The 21,930-nt window shown below is 43.7% G+C and overlaps 1 protein-coding gene across 3 annotated transcripts in view; it reads left to right on the forward strand.

Annotated features, from left to right (window-relative positions):
• LOC309336096 (proton-coupled amino acid transporter 1-like) overlaps positions 1 to 19,059 on the forward strand; it is a 41,672-nt gene extending 22,613 nt beyond the window's left edge. For all 3 annotated transcript variants that reach the window (XM_081851546.1, XM_081851547.1, XM_081851548.1), the window contains exons 10-11: positions 4,354 to 4,523; positions 18,219 to 19,059. In XM_081851546.1, the coding sequence (XP_081707672.1) occupies positions 4,354 to 4,523; positions 18,219 to 18,481 (433 nt within the window). In that variant the 3' untranslated portion in view covers positions 18,482 to 19,059. The remainder of the gene's footprint in view (positions 1 to 4,353; positions 4,524 to 18,218) is intronic.
• The last annotated feature ends 2,871 nt before the right edge of the window (positions 19,060 to 21,930 follow it).

Consider the following 21,930-nt stretch of genomic DNA (forward strand, 5'->3'; position numbering starts at 1 on the left):
TAATTCAATTATTCATTAAATAATCACTTCGTAATCCAATTTATTGTTTTATTATTTCAGTTCAAAGTTCATTTGTTTGACTTGGCTTAGTAATTCCGTTCCTTATATGCCTATCACTTGTGTATGAAATCTTTGATCCACTATTTCCTTATCAGTTTATCATTAGTTAATTTATATCTTCAGCTTCTGTACATTCCTTGTTCCTTTCACCAAGTCCTAGTTTAACTTTGATCTTATTTCTTTCTTCGCTCCTGTAGTTCAATGTCTAGCTGCCTTTTTTTCTTCTTCTTACGGCTGCAAAGTATTTCTTTAGCTGCACGGCATTCTGCCTTGCCACTTCACTTTTTGCCAAAGCTGCCTGCCAAAGTAGCAAGTCCCTCTTGGGGTGCTGCACCCCAGTGGCTGCCTTGCGCTTTATAGGCCCCTGTTGGATCCTCATGAAAGGTGCCAAGGTGTTGCTACCGAACCCTCCTCTCTCTTGAGATGCCTGTTCTGACCAGCTGTAGTGGCTGAGAAGCAAGCTCAGTGCAGCATACACTCGGAAACTGCAAATAATTCGGAATGTGGCTGCCAGACTTGTGACTGGGAACGGCTGCCGGGACCATATAACACCGGTCCTAAAAGACCTACACTGGTTCCCTGAGCTCAGTTCAAAGTGTTGGTGCTGACCTTTAAAGTCCTAAGCAGCTTTGGCCCTATATACCTGAAGGAATGTCTCATTTAGCCTGGACACTGAGATCCAGCTCCTATCACACTGATGGCTCGCTTCCCTTCTTTTCGCTTGTTTGTTCTTTTCCTGACTTTTGATCGTTGCCATTTTTACGTAACACGCTGTCTTCCACGTAAACATGCTCTATGGGTAGCTCCTGAAATAGCTTGCCTGTGAGCCGAGCTGGTGAAAGTGCAAGCAGCGATGACGTCTGTATTGCATAGGACTTATACTTGCTAAAGCTGGCAAGTGCTTGGCTGTGGGAGAAAGGGAATAATCAAAAACTGTGAAATATTCATGACTGAAACTGATAAAAAGCACTTTGAAGGTATGCTTCAGCTTTTCCGTTAAAAAAGAATAAAGTCAGGGTAAAATCATGCTTGCTGCTGCAGGACGGGACGAACGTCTTTTCAACTGCACATAGAAATTCCTCAGAAAGATGCAATGCAAAGGTTTTAGGTTACTGATCATAGAAGTAGTCGGGTGTGTAGTTACAGCATCTGGCACAGCTCAAACATTGGAGTGAATGGTGCTGTTGTGGAGCTAGTGGCCTGATCAATTTTTTGGTGCTCTTTCAAATTTTCTCTTCCCTTCCCCCGCCTAATCTTCATGCCCGTCTTTCAACATTCACTTGCCAAAATAATGTTAACGCATTTGGATGCTCTATAGAGAAAAAAATAAGTATATGCAAATTGGGTTTTAATCTCCGTAATTGTGGGCATGTAAATTTGGCTTCCTTGACGTAATCGTTGTGTTTTCGGAGGGATTGTTTACAGTATGTAGAACCCTTGGCATATGGCTCCAAATTATAGGTTCAAAACCCAGTGTTGGCTTGTGAATGCGGCTGATAGCTGGCTCCCTCTTTTGACAATGTGAAAGCAGACTTACAGAATGTTACAGCTGTTCTTGGGCAGAACTTTATTTTTTTGAAAAACAGAAATTGTGATTATTGCAGTCCAGCTAATCTTATAACCATCTTGGTCACTCCTCTTTCCACCTGCTCCTCTTTTAAATTGGGGAGGGAGAATCTTTTTCATCCTGGAGATCACATCCTCCCCTTCCAAGGGCCTCATCCTGTGGCGGGCAAGGCAGAAATGTGCAGAGCGTTGAATGTAAAGTTTACCTTTGTACATTAGGCCAGTTTCTTCACACTCCTACACACACATGCCTCTCTCTCCTCCAGGCTAGCAAGAAGCTCTATTGGAGTTCAAGTCCAGCCAAAAAGCCCTCCAAGAGGGGGCAGAGTAGGCTTGGTGAAGGTTGTGAATCAATTAGGTGTGTGAAGAGAGTGTGACCTGGAAGGCAACATTTGCCCCCCATCCCCAGGCCTGAGGTTTCCCCATCCCTGTTGTAAGCAGATGAACCAAATAGGATGTAGCATTGTCTGGCCTCACCCAGTGCCTTTCATCAGTACTTCCTGTTTTATTAAAAGAGAAAAAGAACCCTGCTGGGTCAGACCAAAGGCCTGCTAGGGCCGCATCCTGTTTCCCACAGTGGCTAACCACATGCCTCTTGGGCATTCTGAACCACTGTTTATAGTCTGCTGCCAGAATGGGGTTTTTTTATATACCACAAAGCTTTGTTTCATGATGCTGTGGTTAAAAAACATTCCATAAACCACCCAGAGAACAGTGGGCAGCTTTTATATACAGTGGTACCTCAGGTTGGACAGTGTTCTCGAAGCTACAAACATGAGTCTGACCAAACTGCGGGAGGCAGTGGAAGACAGGAGGGCCTGGGGTGCTCTGGTCCATGGGGTCACGAAGAGTCGGACACGACTAAACGACTAAACAACAACAACACCTCAGATTAAGAACTTAATTCGTTCTGGAGGTCCATTCTTAACCTGAAACTGTCCTTAACCTGAAGCAGCACTTTAGCTAATAGGGCCTTCCGCTGCCGCCGCGCCGCTGGAGCACGATTTCTGTTCTCATCCTGAAACAAAGTTCTTAACCTGAGGTACTATTTCTGGGTTAGCGAAGTCTGTAACCTGAAGCATCTGTAACCTGAAGCGTCTGTAACTCGAGGTACCACTGTACATTTGTGGGCAGCTTTATATACAGTAAGCCCTCAGCTTATGTTCCGGGGATTGCACCTAAAGCCCATATTGTCAAAACCCATTGGGTGCATTGGCAGGTGGGATTGCCCCCTTTCAGCTCCCTTTTAAAAAATTTCAAAAATAATAAGAATTGCCAGGCGCTTAATGTGCCTAAGTTGCAACCTTACTGTACGTACAGTAAATAAAATAAAATAAATAAGCAACATGAGCAATAGTTGTCTCCTGCTTTTGTTTCCCAGCACTTCTAATCCTAAACTTCATCTTCTATGGGTTTTTCTGCTGACCTTTTAGAAGCCATCTTAGTTGGTGGTGGTTGCCACATCTTGTGAGCTCCATAGTGTGGAAAAAGTGCTTCCTTCTGCCTTTCTTGAACCTTTTATCCTTCAGTTTCATTGGATGGCCCTGGGTGCTGTAGTATCATGAGAGAAGAAGGAAAACCCCTCTGTCCACTTTCCCTGCGATCACTATACATAACTAAGATACAATTACCCTGAGCTGTGCACAGTATTCCAAATTTCAGTGTGCTGTTGAGTTACACTGGGACCTTACAATATTGGCAGGTTTTAATTCATCCCCCATTCACACACACTGCAGTTGCAGAGTATCTGGAAATCTTTCCTGCTCGTTTGTTTTCAGCTGTTGAGCCAGCCAGTAATGAAAATGCATAATTACATGCAGAACTTCAGTTCCTTCCAAGGATTCTGTTTATTTCTATTTTTGTTCTGAAGAACAAAACACCCCATTCACCCTTCATATCTATTTCTTGTCTTTTAACAAGGCCATCTAATTTTTTGGCGTTGATGGATTTCATCACATGTCGTGGGATGGCCTGCTGTTATCTTTGCTGTATCTACTTGTTTTGCTCGGAGATGGACTTTAGGAGATTGATTTCTGACACTTCACAGGCTCTGTTAATGAAAGTAAAATCCAAACGGAAGAGTCTATGAAAGAAATTAACCCTTCGGATAAACATCTGTACATAATGGGGAGACTTCCCAGTGTCCATTTCAAAGAAGGATCCTCCCACCAAGTTATACCTTTATGTAGACCCACTGTAGGTATACACATGTAACCTAAGCCCAATGATTTTGCTGTAGGTCTTCTCCTACCATGACTTGATTAGATACAATCCCTTGACTTTTACAACCCGTGAATTTGTGATTATTTATGAAAGAAGAACTTCAGGGATTCTGAGATCACTTAAGGACAGATAGCTTTTCAGCATCTGTCCTCTTGACTCTGAAAAAGACATTACTTGCCCAAGGAAGTCCATGCCTCATCATACAGTAGCAAAGTCATTAGATCAGGGCAAGTACCTTTCCGTGTTAAGCTTGGTCTCTGCAAAGCCCGGGATTGGAACAGTGTTCATATTCTCTCTCTCTCTCTCTCTCTCTCTCTCTCTCTCTCTCTCCCCCCTGCAAATGGAAAGTGCATGCCATAGTCCCTTGGTACTCACGGGATTGGGGAGCAGAAACATGCCAAATATGCTTTGTCTCTGGGTTGTGTTCATTTTTGGTTTTGACATGAATGCTTCACCTGGGAGGATGAGTCAATGTAACTCTCGGTTCTTGTATCATTTATGCAGGTTATATCAGTCTGTCAAGCTGCTGTACTCCATTGGGATCTTCTTCACGTATGCACTACAGTTCTACGTCCCTGCAGAAATAATCATTCCCACGGCCATCGCTCAGGTTCCTGAGCGCTGGGCATTATGGGCCAATCTGCTGCTGAGGGCATCCTTGGTCAGCGTAACATGTGAGTAAGAGATCAGAGTGGTTGTATATTTTCCATTCCATTTTGGCACAGTGTCCTGAACAGGGGAATTGCAAAATTATGACTACTTATTCCACTTAGTGAGATGGCTTTACTGAGGTGTCTGAAGCAAGTAATAATGATTGCTGCTGACAAGAAGTTACTTGGTGTTTTTTTAAAAAGCCCTTGTAAATGTGAAGGGAAAGTTGCTAGCATGGGTTTCCGTGATAAAAATCATTTCTATAACTTATTTTGAGTTGAAGCCCACAGATGGAGTCTAGTATATAGAGCTCCTGTCAGTTGGCAAAGGGGCAAGGCAGTTTTGAATCTCCATGGGGTCCTTCTGTGACCCCATGAAAATTGACTCCGGAGGTTTGGGGGACCCTCCAGACCAATGTGGGAAGGGTGAATTTATTCTAAAAGCCATTGACAAAAATTGTGTATAGCATAATTTTAGAACCAGAGGACAAATCAGGCATCTTTATGGGAAAATAAAAAGGGCTTATAAGACAGGAATTGAACATCAAAGCATGGAGATGGAGATAGGCCAAAATCCTACCAAGATTGATTTTCACAGATATAAAAGCGAACTTCCTTAAAACGCAGTATCTCTAGTATCTGACACTACATAGACCAGGCATAGGCAAACTCGGCCCTCCAGATGTTTTGGGACTACAACTCCCATCATCCCTGACCACTGGTCCTGTTAGCTAGGGATGATGGGAGTTGTAGTCCCAAAACATCTGGAGGGCCGAGTGTGCCTATGCCTGACATAGACTATGCTGGATGTATTCAGCAAAACAGAAGATGCAAAGCTACATGAGCAAATTTTACATACATATTTGGAAAGCTCCATAATCTGGGTGTTTTGAAATACCCCCCCCCCAAAAAAAAAGAATTGAGGGGGAAATGTTCCATTGATGTCAGAATGGTTTATTAAAATCTGCATGTTCATAGTAAGAGGTAAAGGTACCCCTGCCCGTACGGGCCAGTCGTGTCCGACTCTGGGGTTGCGCGCCCATCTCGCTTAAGAGGCCGGCGGCCAGCGCTGTCCGAAGACACTTCCGGGTCACGTGGCCAGCGTGACAAGCTGCATCTGGCGAGCCAGCACAGCACACGGAAACACCGTTTACCTTCCCGCTAGTAAGTGGTCCCTATTTATCTACTTGCACCCGGGGGTGCTTTCGAACTGCTAAGTTGGCAGGCGCTGGGACCGAGCAGCGGGAGCGCACCCCGCCGCGGGGATTCGAACCGCCGACCTTTCGATCGGCAAGTCCTAGGCGCTGAGGTTTTACCCACAGCACCACCCGCGTCCCCTGGATGTTCATAATGGTATGTAAATTAAAATACTGTAAAAGAGCAAGTAACAAATAGCCAGGCAAGTTTTGCTTTGACTTCTCTGTTCCTGAGCTTGAGAAGAAGTGTTGGTAGATAAAACTAGTCTAGCAAATGTTGATCATCACTGGTGCCAAGTGTCAGAATGGTGGAAGCCTTGCATATGCTATTTAAGATCCAATATAATTTTATCTCCCAGCCAGTATCACTTGACACCACATACCGTCAATGTAATTGCTGCTGGATACAACCCAGAAGAGGCTTGTCATAAAGGCTTCAGGCAGAGTTCATTGCTGCCATAGAATATATTCATTTTCTCCTAGCCAACATGCACTTATTCATGCATGTGCACACAGATGCAAAGTGTTTGCCTAACTGCGGAAGGGAGAAAGGAGGAATCTAGAAAGGATCCTTGTCTACAGATAAGTAGATGAAGAGAGGTATACAAAAGCAATCAAATCAATCAATCAATCAATCAAGTATTGAAAATTAATGTTTCAAAAGAAAACAAACTAATTCAAATATGAAATGCACGTTTAAAACAGAATAATTAACAAGAGAATAAAATAGTATCCTAAGCATAGAAAGTATCTGCTGCTGTTGCTGCCAGTGGTGGGTGGTGGCTGTGGAAGCTCCGGCTCCATGACCTGGGTCTTCACTAAGAGACAGCCAAGATGGCCCCTGGCCTCTTCAGCAGCCTCAGCTTTTGCAGCTGGAGTCAGTCAGTGCCCCTCCCTTCCAGGCCAGGTGGGGAAAGACCTGCATGGCTGGGAGCAGCTCTTCCAGGAGTCACAGCCAAGATGGTCTGTAGTCTAGACCAGGGATGTCCAACAGGTCAACTTCAATCGACAAATCAACCCGTGGTTGTTAGAAGTGGATTGCAGTCTCTTTTTCGTCTGCGGGGGGAAGGGAGCATTCACCCCCTCCCTCTTTCCTTTATCCATGCATGATTTCAAGAACGGAAAACGGAGTTTCCGCTGGCGGGATGACTTATTGTTTATCGATTTATGTCGCAGGCCCCTCCCCCAAAAGCGGCAGAAGTATTTGCTGTCCCCCCCTAAAAAATGCTCAACAACCTTGACCTGCACCCCTAAAAATGGTTGACAATTCAGACTTGGCTCCCTAAAAAAACCCCAACAACTACTTTGACCTGCACCCGCCCCCCCATGGGTAGATCATTGCCAGTTTTTTATTCTGTGAGTAGATCGCAGTCTCTTGGGAGTTGGACATCCCTGGTCTAGACTAATCCAATAAATGCTGTTTTATTCTAATAGGCACAATTAGAATCAAAAGCAAAATTCTGCAACAGAAACTGATGCATCAGTCCAAGGGTGCTTCACAGCACTATTGGAGATCACAGATGTGCAAGAGTTTGAGCATTTGTGCTATAACTGAAGCTGCCATTACATCACAGATTGCATAGAGTGCTCAAAGATGTTTCATTTTTGATCTAACGAAGCAGCTGGTTTGCAGGCTTAGTTATTGTATTATATATTACAATGAGACTATCTAACCCACTGAAAAGAAATTTCACCAAAACAAAATTCCTTTTGAGGAGGATGAGTTAGGACTGACACCCATGCCATGTCTCCACACTTCTCAATTTGGTGTTCTGGTGTTGAACAGAAGCATAAGAACAGCACTGATATCCTGAAGCTGATTCTGCAGATCCTGCCATCAGTTTATTTATCAAATTGCTCTCCTTCTGTGGCACAGATGGCTGTAGCAGAGAGACTTCAGTCCTCTCAGAACTTTTTGCATTCATACTGCAAGTTCAGGAGTTCATGTTTTTGCCCCTTACAATGCACTTACATTTAAAAATATTTAAGTATAGCTTTCTTCATAAAGATTTATCCCATCTCCAAGTTTATTTTTCAGCTATATTAATTTCTTCCTCTCCATGTTTATTCTTGAATGGCTTACTGTTCCACCTTTGAAACTGAGCCCAGAAAAGATGTGGTTAGCAAAAAGGGGTGTTAAAACTATTTGCCTTGCTTTCTTTTTTATCTCCTTTGAATTAAGTGTAATTTTAGAATGCAAACAGTTGTATTTTACAGTGGTACCTCGGGTTAAGTACTTAATTCGTTACGGAGGTCCATTCTTAATCTGAAACTGTTCTTAACCTGAAGCACCACTTTAGCTAATGGGGCCTCCTGCTGCTGCTGCACCGCCGGAGCACGATTTCTGTTCTCATCCTGATAATAATAATAATAATAATAATAATAATAATAATAATAATAATTTATTTGTACCCCGCCCATCTGGCCTGGTTTCCCCAGCCACTCTGGGCGGCTTCCAACAAAGATTAAAAATACACTAAAATGTCACATATTAAAAACTTCCCTGAACAGGGCTGCCTTCAGATGTCTTCTGAATGTCAGGTACAGTGGTGCCTCCCAAGACGAAATTAATCCGTTCAGCGATTCTCTTCGTCTAGCGGTTTTTTCGTCTTGCGAAGCAAGCCCATTGACAGCTTAGCGGATTAGCGCTATTAGCGGTCTAGCGGCTTTTAGCGATCAGCTGAGAAGCGGCTTATCAGCGGATCAGCTGTTAAGCGGCTTAGCGGCTTAGGAAAAGGGCAAAAAAAGCGGGAAAAAACCGCGGGAACTCGCAAGACATTTTCGTCGTGCGAAGCAAGCCCATAGGGAAATTCGTTTTGCGAAGCGCCTCCAAAACTGTAAAACCCTTTCGTCTAGCGGGTTTTCCGTCTTGCGAGGCGTTCGTCTTGCGGGGCACCACTGTAGTTGTTTATCGCTTTGACATCTGATGGGAGGGCATTCCACAGGGCGGGCGCCACTACCGAGAAGGCCCTCTGCCTGGTTCCCTGTAACTTGGCCTCTCGCAGTGAGGGAACTGCCAGAAGGCCCTCGGAGCTGGACCTCAGTGTCCGGGCAGAACAATGGGGGTGGAGATGCTCCTTCAGATATACTGGACCGAGGCCGTTTAGGGCTTTAAAGGTCAGCACCAACACTTTGAATTGTGCTCGGAAACGTACTGGGAGCCAATGTAGTCTTTCAAGACTGGTGTTATATGGTCTCGGCGGCCGCTTCCAGTTACCAGTCTAGCTGCCGCATTCTGGATTAGTTGTAGTTTCCGGGTCACCTTCAAAGGTAGCCCCACATAGAGCGCATTGCAGTAGTCTAAGCGGGAGATAACCAGAGTATGCACCACTCTGGCGAGACAGTCTGCAGGCAGATAGGGTCTCAGCCTACGTACCAGATGGAGCTGGTAAACAGCTGCCCTAGATACAGATTTGACCTGTGCCTCCATGGACAGCTGTGAGTCCAAAATGACTCCCAGGCTGCACACCTGGTCTTTCAGGGGCACAGTTACCCCATTCAGGACCAGGGAATCCTCAACACCTGCCCCCCTCCTGTCCCCCCAAAACAGTACTTCTGTCTTGTCAGGATTCAACCTCAAATCTGTTAGCCGCCATCCATCCTCCAACCGCTTCCAGACACTCACACAGGACCTTCACCGCCTTCAGGCAGCCCTGTTCAGGGATGTTTTTAATATGTAATGCTGTATTGTTTTTAATACTGATTGGGAGCCGCCCAGAGTGGCTGGGGAAACTCAGCCAGATGGGCGGGGTATAAATAATAAATTATTATTATTATTATTATTATTATTATTATTATTATTATTATTATTATTCACTGGTTCTGATTTAAAAGAGAGGTAGAGCTCTCTTTTAAAGCAAAGTCCTTAACCCGAGGTACTATTTCTGGGTTAGCAGAGTCTGTAACCTGAAGTGTATGTAACCTGAGGCATATGTAACCTGAGGTACCGCTGTATTCAACCGGGGAGATGGGTTTTTAACAGTTTGGCATGCTAGAAACCTGTATGTGCTGTACAACGGGAGTGCTTGTACAATTGTTTCTTGCTGCATGTGAAGAAAACCTTACACATACTTTCTGCTGGTGTAGACTTCGCCTCATATGCAAGGTTTGACTTCATGAAAAGTAAACCATTCTCTTTAAGAAAATGCTTCTTAGTCCTCATCACCGTGGAGAGCTCTAAAAAAACAAGAGCATTTTTTGGCCCAAACTAGAGGGAGGTTGAAAATCATTTTTTGCATTGATGGAACAGATCTGGTAAGATACCCATTGCCTAAAGCGGTACAGAAATGAAATGAATAATAATAACTTGAGAGATAACCAGCACCTGCTAAGAATGTAAGACCAGACTTGAGCAGTGAGTAGGCTGCAATTCAAGTTTTGTCCTGAGTTGTGTTGGTGGCAGGATGATGACAAGAGTGGTACAGATAATTGGGCTCAGCATGCTAGTCCAGAGACCCTAGGACTAGAATCCAAGGGTCCATGGTGCCTTATGCTTTCTAGGTCCATGGTGCCTTATGCTTTCATCTTCTCCTACCATGGACCCTCTATTTCTAACAAAAAAAGAGAAAATCTCCTAAATGTAGCTCTGGTTTGGATGACTTATTTTTTTGTTCACACTTGGTTTTGCCAGGTGGACTGGAGATTTCCAATTCTGAAATAGAATCCTCTGATTTAGAAAGTAATCTCTTTGTCTACAGTCCTCACTTACCTGAGAGCAAATTCCCACTAAATTAAACTCAAGGAACCGTGTAGGATTGCACTGTCAGTCACTCCTATTACAGTGGAACACTGCTGTGCCCCTGAATACCACAAGTGGATGGAGCGCTTTTGGGCTCACGTCCTGCTTTTGAGCTTCTCGTATGCATCTGGTTGGACACTGAGAGAGCAGGATACTGGACTAGATGGGCCATTGGCCTGATCCAGCAAGTCTCTTCATACATTTTTGTCAGCCTTGGTTGGAAAGCCAACAGGATGGTGGGTAGAGGTTCATGTAACTGAGAAAGATGGGCTTCGGTGAATCCAGGGCCAAACAGAAGTGAAGGGCAAAGATTTAAGGCAATGGATTTAGGTAGCCGATTCCTCCAGATGTGGTGATGGGGAAGAAGTAGACCTGTGCTGGAAAGGTGCTCAGGGCAGGGACGTTTCTGTTCTAGAAGATATCCTTGTTCGGTTTTGTGCCGTCAGAGGCAAGGAAGTAAAAGTTTATTGGGCTCTCAGCAAGGATAAAAGCAATTAAGTGGGTTGCATGAATATTAATTGAAATGATCTCCTGGCCTCAAAGCACGTCTGCGTCACTGCTTGGGTGTCTGAAGAGAGGATGTAATTTTGGGTTTTGAAGTGCTAAGCAAAAGGAAAGAGAGGTCTAGTTTAAAAGCCCTTTGAATTGATATCTATGGAAAGCATAACCGTTGTCTCCTGAGGGCTGAAGAGCTGCAGCTGGGTAATTTAGTTTTGCTGCCTATCTGTTTTTATTTTTTTTAAGTGGGCGTTTAAAATCCTGTTTCCTGTGAGATGAGACAATTGGCTGAGTCATAAAGGGGCTCGTGACGCTGTGTTTGGACAGGCAGCTAATCCGCTGGTCCTGCTGAGCACTCTCTGGTGGGGGCTGTGTCTTGAGAGGATGGAGGGAAGGTAGAGATGAAAGGGAGAACATGAATCTGCTTCCGCTTATTTCCCCTTGCGATCAGCATCTTCCTCCTCTTAACCCATAGCCATAGACTCTCCCCTTTGGAGGGCACCTCCAAAAGCTGTTTGTGCAGCCTGACCCTCCTGTGCACGCTTATTAAAAAAGTTAGGCCCTTAATCATGAAAAATGGGGAGCCCACATTTCAGTCCTCCTCAAAACCTGTTTCCTTAAGTCACAACAAGATTTTGCTTTGTAAGGCAGAATCTGAGACGTGTGCTGTGGATGGGGAAGGCAATTGTCAAAGTTTCACACAAACTCCTCCTCAGGTGCTTCCAGGTCGGGTTGTCTCTTCGATGTCACACCACACACACTGCACTGCTTTCATATAAAATGAAAACAAGATTATCTTCAAAATGAGTCCCCATGTTGTTTTTGTTTTTTACCTGGACGTTTCTTTGGTAGATACCTGTGTGGATAATGTTGAGAAACGGCCAGACAATATTGTGCTCTGGCCCCAAGACAGCAGAGTTCAATGGAAGTTGCTTGCCCTCAACCCCCGTCCCCGTGAAATAGCTACCATTGAATAATTGTGGGGGAAAGGCACATTCTGTTGCGTTTGTGTTCTGGCACCATGACTGTAAGACATCCCTTAGAACACTGGGCTTTGGTCAGTGTCCAGCTGCGGATCTGGTAGTGCAGGACTTTGGGGTAGAAGACCAAAACTTCACTCAGCTTAATGAGGAAGAGGGCCCCCAAACAGAGCAGAGTTGGCTTGCCACATGTTGAAGTACAGTGGTACCTCAGGTTACAGACGCTTCAGGTTACAGACTCCACTAACCTAGAAATAGTACCTCGGGTTAAGAACTTTGCTTCAGGATGAGAACAGAAATCGTGTGGTGGCAGCGCAGTGGCAGCAGGAGCCCCCATTAGCTAAAGTGGTGCTTCAGGTTAAGAACAGTTTCAGGTTAAGAACGGACCTCCAGAACAAATTAAGTTCTTAACCCGAGGTACCACTGTAGGTGAAGTGATATATCGTCCTTGCATACACTAAACATAGAATGTACAGTGGTACCTCAGGTTAAGTACTTAATTCGTTCTGGAGGTTTGTTCTTAACCTGAAACTGTTCTTAACCTGAAGCACCACTTTAGGTAATGGGGCCTCCTGCTGCTGCCACGCTGCCGGAGCACAATTTCTGTTCTCATCCTGAAGCAAAGTTCTTAACCTGAAGCACTATTTCTGGGTTAGCAGAGTCTGTAACCTGAAGCGTATGTAACCAGAGATACCACTGTATGCATTTTTGATTTGCTGTTGTAAGCATCCCTAAGGCTGGAGGACAGTCTGTAAACACAGCAAATAAATCCATAAATGGGATCTGCCTTTGCATAAGCTTAAATCCCCTGCTACTGAATTGCGAATTGGCTCCTTCGGGACAATGTTGTGTAATCCGAACAAGTTAGCTTCCCTTTGCCAAGGGATACATAAACAGCAAAATGTGATTCCCAAACTCAAAGCCTCAGCAGCTTGTTCAGGCACATCCTAGCTGTTTGGGTTAGATAAGGGCCGTGACTTGTTTGCCTGCTGCTTTAAAATCGAACTCCGTCACTGTGAAATAGCTTCATTCACTTTCCTCAGTTTCACAGTGAAGCTGGAGCTGCTGCATCCCTTGGAAGCTTCTCCCTTGTCAGTGTTACCGGAAAGTCCGAGGGCTCTCTTGGACAAATGAAGACACCGACCAGAGCAATTCAAAGCAAAACAGCAGCCAGTAGGCTCGGTCTTTATTTAAGAAAAGACTGTCGCGACAGGACTCCCACCGCCCACGAAGTGAAGCAAGATGGAAGCCCCGAACAAAGGAAGACCCTAACTTTTATTAGTTGCTAATTCCCCAAGCTACACCCCCAGAATTACATCACATCTACATCATGATTACATTAAAATTAGGAGGAGTCGAGGAGGGGCTACACAGGTAATCCGAGTGTCCTGACACCTGGCCGGAGCCTCCTCTCCCCTCCCCACATGAGTCAATTTTAAGAACAAAAGGAGAAGGGCGAAGTTTCCTGCCCCCTGAGGGGAATCCGGTCAGTGTCCTTTGTGTGAGTCCGTGTGGAATACACTAAAAGGTGCAGCTTTATTGTGTCCTTGATAGCCTCCTGTCTGGACCCATCACGATGGCTATCAAGGCAGTCACGTCAACCGAGAGGAATCGCTGAGTACGTGACCGCTCGGTCGAGAGATTATGGTTGCCCAGCATCAGGTCACCCCCCTTTGATAGTCCTAGAGATATGCAGTAAAATAAAAGTGGTCCGACGAAAATCCAACGTATGGTTGATTTTTAGCGAATATAAAATGGCGAAGACTTTGAAGTTCAAACCAACCCCAAGTTCAGGAAACAATGTAGCAAGCTCTTGATTGGATCAGTCATGGTTGAGTGAATTCGGAAAAGTGTCAGTGAGCTGTCAAACAGGGACACAGCGAATGCCGGCTGCAGTACCAGCGCAGCCGCCACCAGGGGCGCTGTTCGCTAATGCTGATTGGTTGAAGCGGCAATCGAGTGACCCAGAGTTCGGTCGCCCGGTCTACTCATGTTAAGAATAGGGCGATGCGGAGCGCTAGAGTGGAAAGCCGTCAGGCTAGCGTTTCCTTATTTACGGAAGGCTTTTGGGAGGTGACCCTCTAAAGGGACATCTCTAGGGTTGGGGAGGGGAGATGCGTGTACGTGTGAGTGTGGTGCTTGTGTAATACACGTGACAAATGGAGGGGGGGTGATTTCCGGCGACATCAGTCATGGGGAATCCGTGGCACAGCAGAGGTTGTTGGGCACCACTTCTCATCAAGCCTTACCAGGATGGCTAATGGGGATATTATGGGAGTTGGAACTCAGTAACATCTAAAGAGAGCCACAGGCTCCCCCTCCCTCATCTAAACAAAGCATCCATTGTCTTGCTTTGCAGTACAAATAAGTTCTCACCCCACCCCAATACCGCACCCCCGTGTCACCCATAAAGCAGCTGAGTTTTTCATTTTAAAATATTGCATTGTTGCTTGCCTCCCTCTCTCAATTTGTTTTGTCCTAGTCCCCCAGGCTTATTGAGAGCGTTCTTCCCACTGATAATATGAAGCCTATAGGAACTGGAAAAGCAACATCCTACTTTGGAAACACACTGGATTTTTTCAGGAAATAAACCAATTCCTCCTTTTCTCTGGTCATGGTGATTCTTCTCTTTGAAGTGCCCTACTTTCTTTGCCAACAAAAGCCAGCTCTATTATGGATCATTCTCCTCTTTTACTGCTTCATTTTAGCAGGAGTTGTCTGTGCCTTAAAATACCACAAAAGCATCAGGCAGCAGAATCACCCCCAGGTTACAACTCATAATAATAATAATAATAATAATAATAATAATAATAATATAGTCTGCCCATCTGGCTGGGCTCATATTACTTTATGAATTAAATTTATACCCCCCCCCAAAGAAGGCCAGGGTGGCAAACTCATGTGTTAAAACAATGCTATTAAAAGCATAGTAAAGACAATCATGTATATTCAGAGATATTTTCAAGGTTGCCATGCACAGAAACTTTCAGTATTCAAATGCATGGGTAAACAGGAATGTTGTAAAATTCCTCTTGAAAGAAAACAAAGAGGGGGACAGAAACAACTCACGGGGGGGGGGGGCATTCATATATGGGGAACTGCCACCAAAAAATCCCTGCCACGACTCAACACCAACTCGGCATTGAGTATATGGAGTGTCCAGAAAGGGGATTTGGGGGCAATGACATGAAAAGGCGAAATGCATCTTTAAACAAACAAACAAATAAACAAACCTGTGCATTGCTGCATACTTTACGCATGTGTCTTTGGTAGAATTTGAGGTTTCTTTGGCCTCTGACAAAAAAAAAGGTAGAAAAGGAGCTGGAAGAGGGAAATATGAGCGCCTTAAAATGCTAATGTTACTTAAAGGGTTAAAAAAAGGTAAAGGACCCCTGACAGTTAAGTCCAGTCGCGGACGGCTCTGGGGTTGCGGCACTCATCTCACTTTACTGGTCGAGGGAGCTGATGTTTGTCCGCAGACAGTTTTTCCAGGTTTTTTTTTTTAAAAAAAAATATTTTATTAGGATTTTTAAACATAAATGCAAAGATAAAAAACAGTATAACATATATCATAACATACTTTCTTAACATCTTTGGACTCCCTCACACCTCCCGCTCCCATTTACATCATGGTCAATTCTTGCCCGCAGTTTATCATCTTATTTACACTCTTGTGTCAGATTCATTTAATTATAATCTATTAATTCTCCAATAGGTTTATAATTTTTCCTCAAACTTACTTATCATCTTAATTCCATCTAGTTTAGTGGTGCACAATTATTTATGATCTAGCATCCTTTCTTAACATTCAACCAAATTACAGTGTTTCTTTAAATAAATCTTGAATTTCTTCCAATCTTCTTCGACCCTCTCTTCTCCCAGGTCTCGGATTCTGCCAGTCATCTCGGCTAGTTCCATATAGTCCATCAGTTGCACCTGCCACTCTTCCAGTGTGGTTAGATCTTGAGTTTTCCAATTTTTAGTGATGAGTATCCTTGCTGCCGTTGTTGCGTACATGAAAAATGTTCGGTCCTTCTTTAACACCTTCTGGTTTTTCCAGGTCTTGTGGCCAGCTTGACTAAGCCGCTTCTGGTGAAACCAGAGCAGCGCACAAAAACGCCGTTTACCTTCCCACCAGAGCGGTACCTATTGATCTACTCACACTTTGACGTGCTTTCGAACTGCTAGGTTGGCAGGCGCTGGGACCAAACAACGGGAGCTCACCCCGCCGCGGGGATTCGAACTGCTGACCTTCTGATTGGCAAGCCCAGGAGGCTCAGTGGTTTAGACCACAGCACCACCAGCATCCCACTTAAAGGTTTATCTCTGTCTTAATTCTCTGACACACTGTGCCTTCAGAGCATCAGTTTCAGGGCTTAATTTCTGGATGCAACATCTGGACAATTAACATTGTGTACTGTGTGTTGTTTTGGCCAACTTTCAACCATGGCTTCATGCCTGTGCTTGTTTTGAAACCATTACCTATAGCTTCCCATAACATCCAAACCCGCAAACCGTGGCTATGTTTACAACATGCTGCACCCTGGCTTGTATTACACCTCATGCATAGGATACAACAGAGGAGCAAGGAAGAAGTTAATAAGCTAGGGATTTTGGTTTAGTGTTAAATGCATTTTTTGCTGTGGGTCAGCATGCACAACCCAGGCCTCCTGCTAATATACTGCAAGCCCAACAGAACAAATTATCTGCATCATATTCTCCTTGTTTGTGGCACTTGGTCATGCTGGCTGGGGCTGATGAGAGTTGTAGCCCAACAACAGCTGGAGGGCCACAGTTTCCCTATCCCTGTATTATTTAATAGACTTGTTTACAGGCATTTTTATTTTATTTTAAGGAGTGTGTCCTCGCAAAAGGAGTAGCAAAACAAAAGAACAACGAATATGCAATACAAAAACACTGCTTAAAGCTTATTAAGAGGCCCAAGATCCTGAAAAACAACGGTCGGAGCATAAATCACAATCAGCCTGGCATTATCATAAAACAGAAAAACAGCCCCACTGTTCCACAGTCCAATTAGATTCAATCCATAAAAGCAGCAGAGAACAGATGAGCCCATTTAAACATTTGTCAGGATGGGACTTGTTTTATCTTAGATTTTTCAAGCAGGGTTGTCTCTCTGTAGACGGGCTTTTACATTCCTCCAAAACTGTTACTACTGAGAGGAGAAGAGAGAGGCGAGAGCAAGATGGCAAAGGTTTATGGAAGCTAATGATATACATGTTTTTGATAAGCTTTGCCTTTGCTGGAGCAAATTTGTGTATCATTTTATCAAATTCCCCAATATAAAAATGGTCTGGCTTATGTTTAGCTCAATATCTGTTTGTTTTCTTCTAACCTGAGTGCCTAGTTGTTGTTGTTTTATTTCTCATTTCCTTCAATACAATATCTTCTTCTTCCTCCTCCTCCTCCTCCTCCTCCTCCTCCTCCTCCTCCTCCTCCTCTTCTTCTTCTTCTTCTTCTTCTTCTTCTTCTACCTGAAGTCCAGTATTGTTTGTCTTAAGGTGCAAATGAACTTCTTGTCGCATTTTTAAAAGAGAAGTCATAGCTTCTCAACCTAACCTATCTCACAGGTTTGTTGTGAGGATAAAGTGGGAAAGAGGAGAATGGTGTGTGGCTGCTTGAGTTTCTTGGAAGAAAGGCAGGATGCATATGTAATAATAGATAAATGAAGCTATAGAATATGTCAGAATCCTACATGAATAAATTCCAAAGACTGTCACTCCCTTACAATATTACCTGCTCAAATTCTTGTGCTGACGATGAGATAGAATGAGATGAGATAGAACTGCAATGCGCTCTACGTGGGGCTACCTTTGAAGGTGACCCAGAAACTACAACTAATCCAGAATGTGGCAGCTAGACTGGTGACTGGGAGCGGCCACCGAGACCACATAACAGCGGTCTTGAAAGACCTACACTGGCTCTCAGTACATTTCCGAGCACAATTCAAAGTGTTGGTGCTGACCTTTAAAGCCCTAAACGGCCTTGGTCCAGTATACCTGAAGGGGCATCTCCACCCCCATTGTTCCGGAGGTCCGTTCTTAATCTGAAACTGTTCTTAACCTGAAGCACCACTTTAGCTAATGGGGCCTCCCGCTGCCACCGCACCGCCAGAGCACAATTTCTGTTCTCATCCTGAAGCAAAGTTCTTAACCTGAAGCACTATTTTTGGGTTAGCGGAGTCTGTAACCTGAAGCGTATGTAACCTGAGGTACCACTGTAAATGTTTTCAATCAGATGCATTCCTAACCAAGTTTTTATTTCCTCTTGTTTCTTTGTGTCTCAGGTCTGCTAGCAATCCTGATTCCTCGACTGGGCATTGTCATCTCTCTGGTGGGCTCAATCAGCAGCAGTGCCCTCGCCCTGATCATCCCGCCCCTTCTGCACATTGCCACCTACTACTCCGACGGCATGCATCCCTTGACCATTGCCAAAGATATCCTGATCAGTTTCATTGGTTTTGCTGGGTTTGTGGTGGGAACCTATGAGTCTCTCTTTGAACTCATCGTACCAACTCCCACCGCCGTCAACGCCACCCGTGCCTTATAAATGACACACTAAACCTGTGCACACCTTTCTATTTTTCTTTGCTATAGAATATTTCGTCAGCCTGGCTGGATCCTGGTTTCCACTGTAGCAACTGCAGTGACTTGTTGCCACTTCTTTGCTTCCCAACTGTATTTATTTTGCTGATTTAAATGCAAGCGGACAGTGGAAAAGGCAGGACTCCGATCCGCGTCTATGCTTCTTTATGTACAAGTCAGGGGCGGTTGATTTAAGAACCTGCACAGCACGGTTATTAGTCTTTGATAAGAGTGGAATATTGTTGTCTGCTCCAGTGCGAGTCTCTCTGATAGAATGATGCCGAATGGTCTGCAGGGATTTTGGTTTATACAGTCTCCTCTGGAATCTAGAGAATTAATAATTCCAATACTGTCAAAACATCATGTTACCATTCCTTGGGAAGAGAACCCAAGACCAAGTGTATGGGCTGGAGGCACAAGATGCCACCACTTGGCTGATGCTAAGCAGGGTTGGGTCTGGTCGGTGCCTGGATGGGAGGCAGCCTGGAAACCACTTGAATGCCACCTTGGATTCCATGACAGAAGTATGATGGGATTGATTGATTGAAACAAACAAACAAAAACCCTTGAATCTCTTTGCTGCTGTTCTGAAATGCTTCTGTCTGACAGCTTACCGATTGCATTGAGCTTTAAATGTGTATCTGCATTTTGGGGGAAATGACGTATAACTTGGAAGTGGCAGCAATCACAGAACAGGAGAGAAACCAGCAGAAGTCTGTTAGCAGTTTTTTAAAGTGGATTGCACAGATTGAAGAGCCTGTTGGTTATGTTCCCTTCTTGCTTTCTGCCCTGCCCCCTTCTCCACCTTTGGGTACATATCAGCAGGAACGGCGGAGTTGTAGGTAGACTCAAGCACAATAAAATACAATTCACAGTACTTGAACCACTCTAATTGGGCTGTATGCAAAAGATGGCAGTTTCTGTTGCTTCTCAGCAGTACTCCATGGCAGGGTATACTTGAGCCCCTGTGGTTTCAAGCATACTGGGAGAAAGGTGCATGTATGAATTGGGCATAGGATACGGTAATAATTTCAAATAGGGAGGTAATATTGATTATAATTCACGGCAGGACATGGTCAACTGTAGGATACAAGCCATCCTCTCCTGTTTTGCAATGGAAGTTGCAACAAGCAGTTACTAAACATACGGTTTTGAAGAAAAGGAAGCAGTGACCATACAAAATGTACAGAAATCAAAACTGTTGATGCTGTGCCCATGCATTGGGTCATAATTCAATGGAATCTAACTTTGCCTACAAACAAGAGCCATTTTACATGAGAGAGGAAAATAAGCACACCCATCTAGAGAGAGAGATGTGGGATGATTTCGGCTGCCCCTCTTGTGACTCCTATGTGTCTCACTATTGGGAGCTTGCTGTTGAACATGACTTTCGTTTATTCCCATCTGTGCGGTCTTCACATGTGTATATTTTTTACTACACCTGCTGAGTAAAATGTCCTATGTTAAAAGGCCCTGAAAAATTAACCAATCAAAGCCCCACCACCACCAAAAAAATAAAGGTGTTAAATATGTACATGAAAAGTCTTACTTTTTTTAAAAAAAAACCTTTGCATTTTTTGTCTTCTATTATATTATTTCCTCTTCTGTTGATACAGGTTTTACAGAAAAAGCAAAACTTAATGTGCCAGCTTGATTTGATGAAGTTATTTTGTCTAAAATCCAAATTTTGCACATTAGCTAACCATAACTTGGAGTGCAGTCCTAAATATGTCTACTCAGAAGTGACTCTCACAGAGTTCAACTTAACTTCCAGTGTATGTTGCATGGTATTGTACACTTACACATTTTAAACTTTATAGTGGAAGCAGACCAACTTCCTTTTTAAAAAAAAATGCTCAGAAGTATATTTTAATTGTTTGTTACGGCATTAATTTATTGAGTATGTAGTATACCGTATTTTTCGCTCTATAAGACGCACCAGACCACAAGACTCACCTAGTTTTTGGAGGAGGAAAACAAGAAAAAAATATATTCTGAATCTCAGAAGCCAGAACAGCAAGAGGGATCGCTGTGCAGTGAAAGCAGCAATCCCTCTTGCTGTTCTGGCTTCTGGGATAGCTGCGCAGCCTGCATTCGCGCCATAAGACGCACACACATTTCCCCTTACTTTTTAGGAGGGAAAAAGTGAGTCTTATAGAGCAAAAAATACGGTAACTGCTAAAGTCCTTGCACATACGTACCGCTTACATTGCAGTGTCTTGCACTTCTTTCTTGATTCGTCAAGGCTTCCGAAGATTCCTGTATTTATTTCTCTGGGTGTAAGCCCTATTGAGTCTAATGGGATTTGCTTGTGGGTAAATTTGTGCAGAATTGTACTGTTAGTTTCTCAGCTAAAGAAAGAAAGATATGATGCGCATGGCAGCTAGAAACTTAGAGTAGCTAAGCAATATGGCTGCCTTTACAGAACTATAAAACCCCAAATTTCAGGCCAGGGGGTTAGAAGTGGGAGATTTCATGAGTGCCAGAGATTACACTTCAGATATTGTACTTTACTGTTCATAAAATAAGTTTCTGAGATAGCTTTGCCCAAGAGTAAGGAAGTACTTATTCATACTTCCTTTTTTAAAACGTTCCTTTAACTCATTCTCTCTCTCTATTTATATATTCTTGCTTTAAATATGTAATCATGACGCTTTATTTACTAGTCTCCATTATAAATCCTACTACCACTCTCAGAGAAATGTAGAATGGCTTTCTATGCCCCCTTTTAATTCTCATAACACTACTGCAAATGTCTCCTTTCCTTTGAGGTAGACTTTAGGTTTACACTGGAAAAGCATTTCTCTTCCTGCATGGTAAGGAAGGCAGGAGTTTAGAGAAATAGAATTAAAAACTGGACACATTCACTATACAGTGGTACCTCAGTTTAAGAACAGTCTTGTTTATGAACTGTTCGGTTTAAGAACTCTGCAAAACCGGAAGTAGTGTCCCGGTTTGTGAACTTTGCCGGACTTCTGGAACGGATTAAGTTCGTAAACCGAGGTACCACTGTAATGTATTGTTACTTAATGCTGAGACATTAATTGAAATTACCGGTACTTACGTTTTGCCCACTGCATCCAGAACCTCAGTGTGGGCACTTAGCAGTGCAGAACCCCACTGTGTCGGTAGGTAGAAATTAGGGCACAATATTTTTAGATTATATTTTACAGAACACTCGCACAGCTTTAAGTAAGAATTACAAGAGATAAAATTAAAATGGCTTTAAGCAGTAATTTCACAGTAGGGACTCCTTTTTTATGAGCTGGCATTTAGGCAGTCCATTCCTTCAAGACTGTTTCTGATTGTTGCGTATTAGTTTACTAGAATCATTAGGCTTGCAACTCGTAGGGACTTTCACTTCTACTGTTGTATCTTAAATTTTAGTGTCTGATTAGTGTCTAAAGACTAGCA

Source organism: Podarcis erhardii, assembly GCF_964252035.2.
Source record: "Podarcis erhardii genome assembly, chromosome: 2".
In the NCBI taxonomy this organism is placed as follows: Eukaryota; Metazoa; Chordata; class Lepidosauria; order Squamata; family Lacertidae; genus Podarcis; species Podarcis erhardii.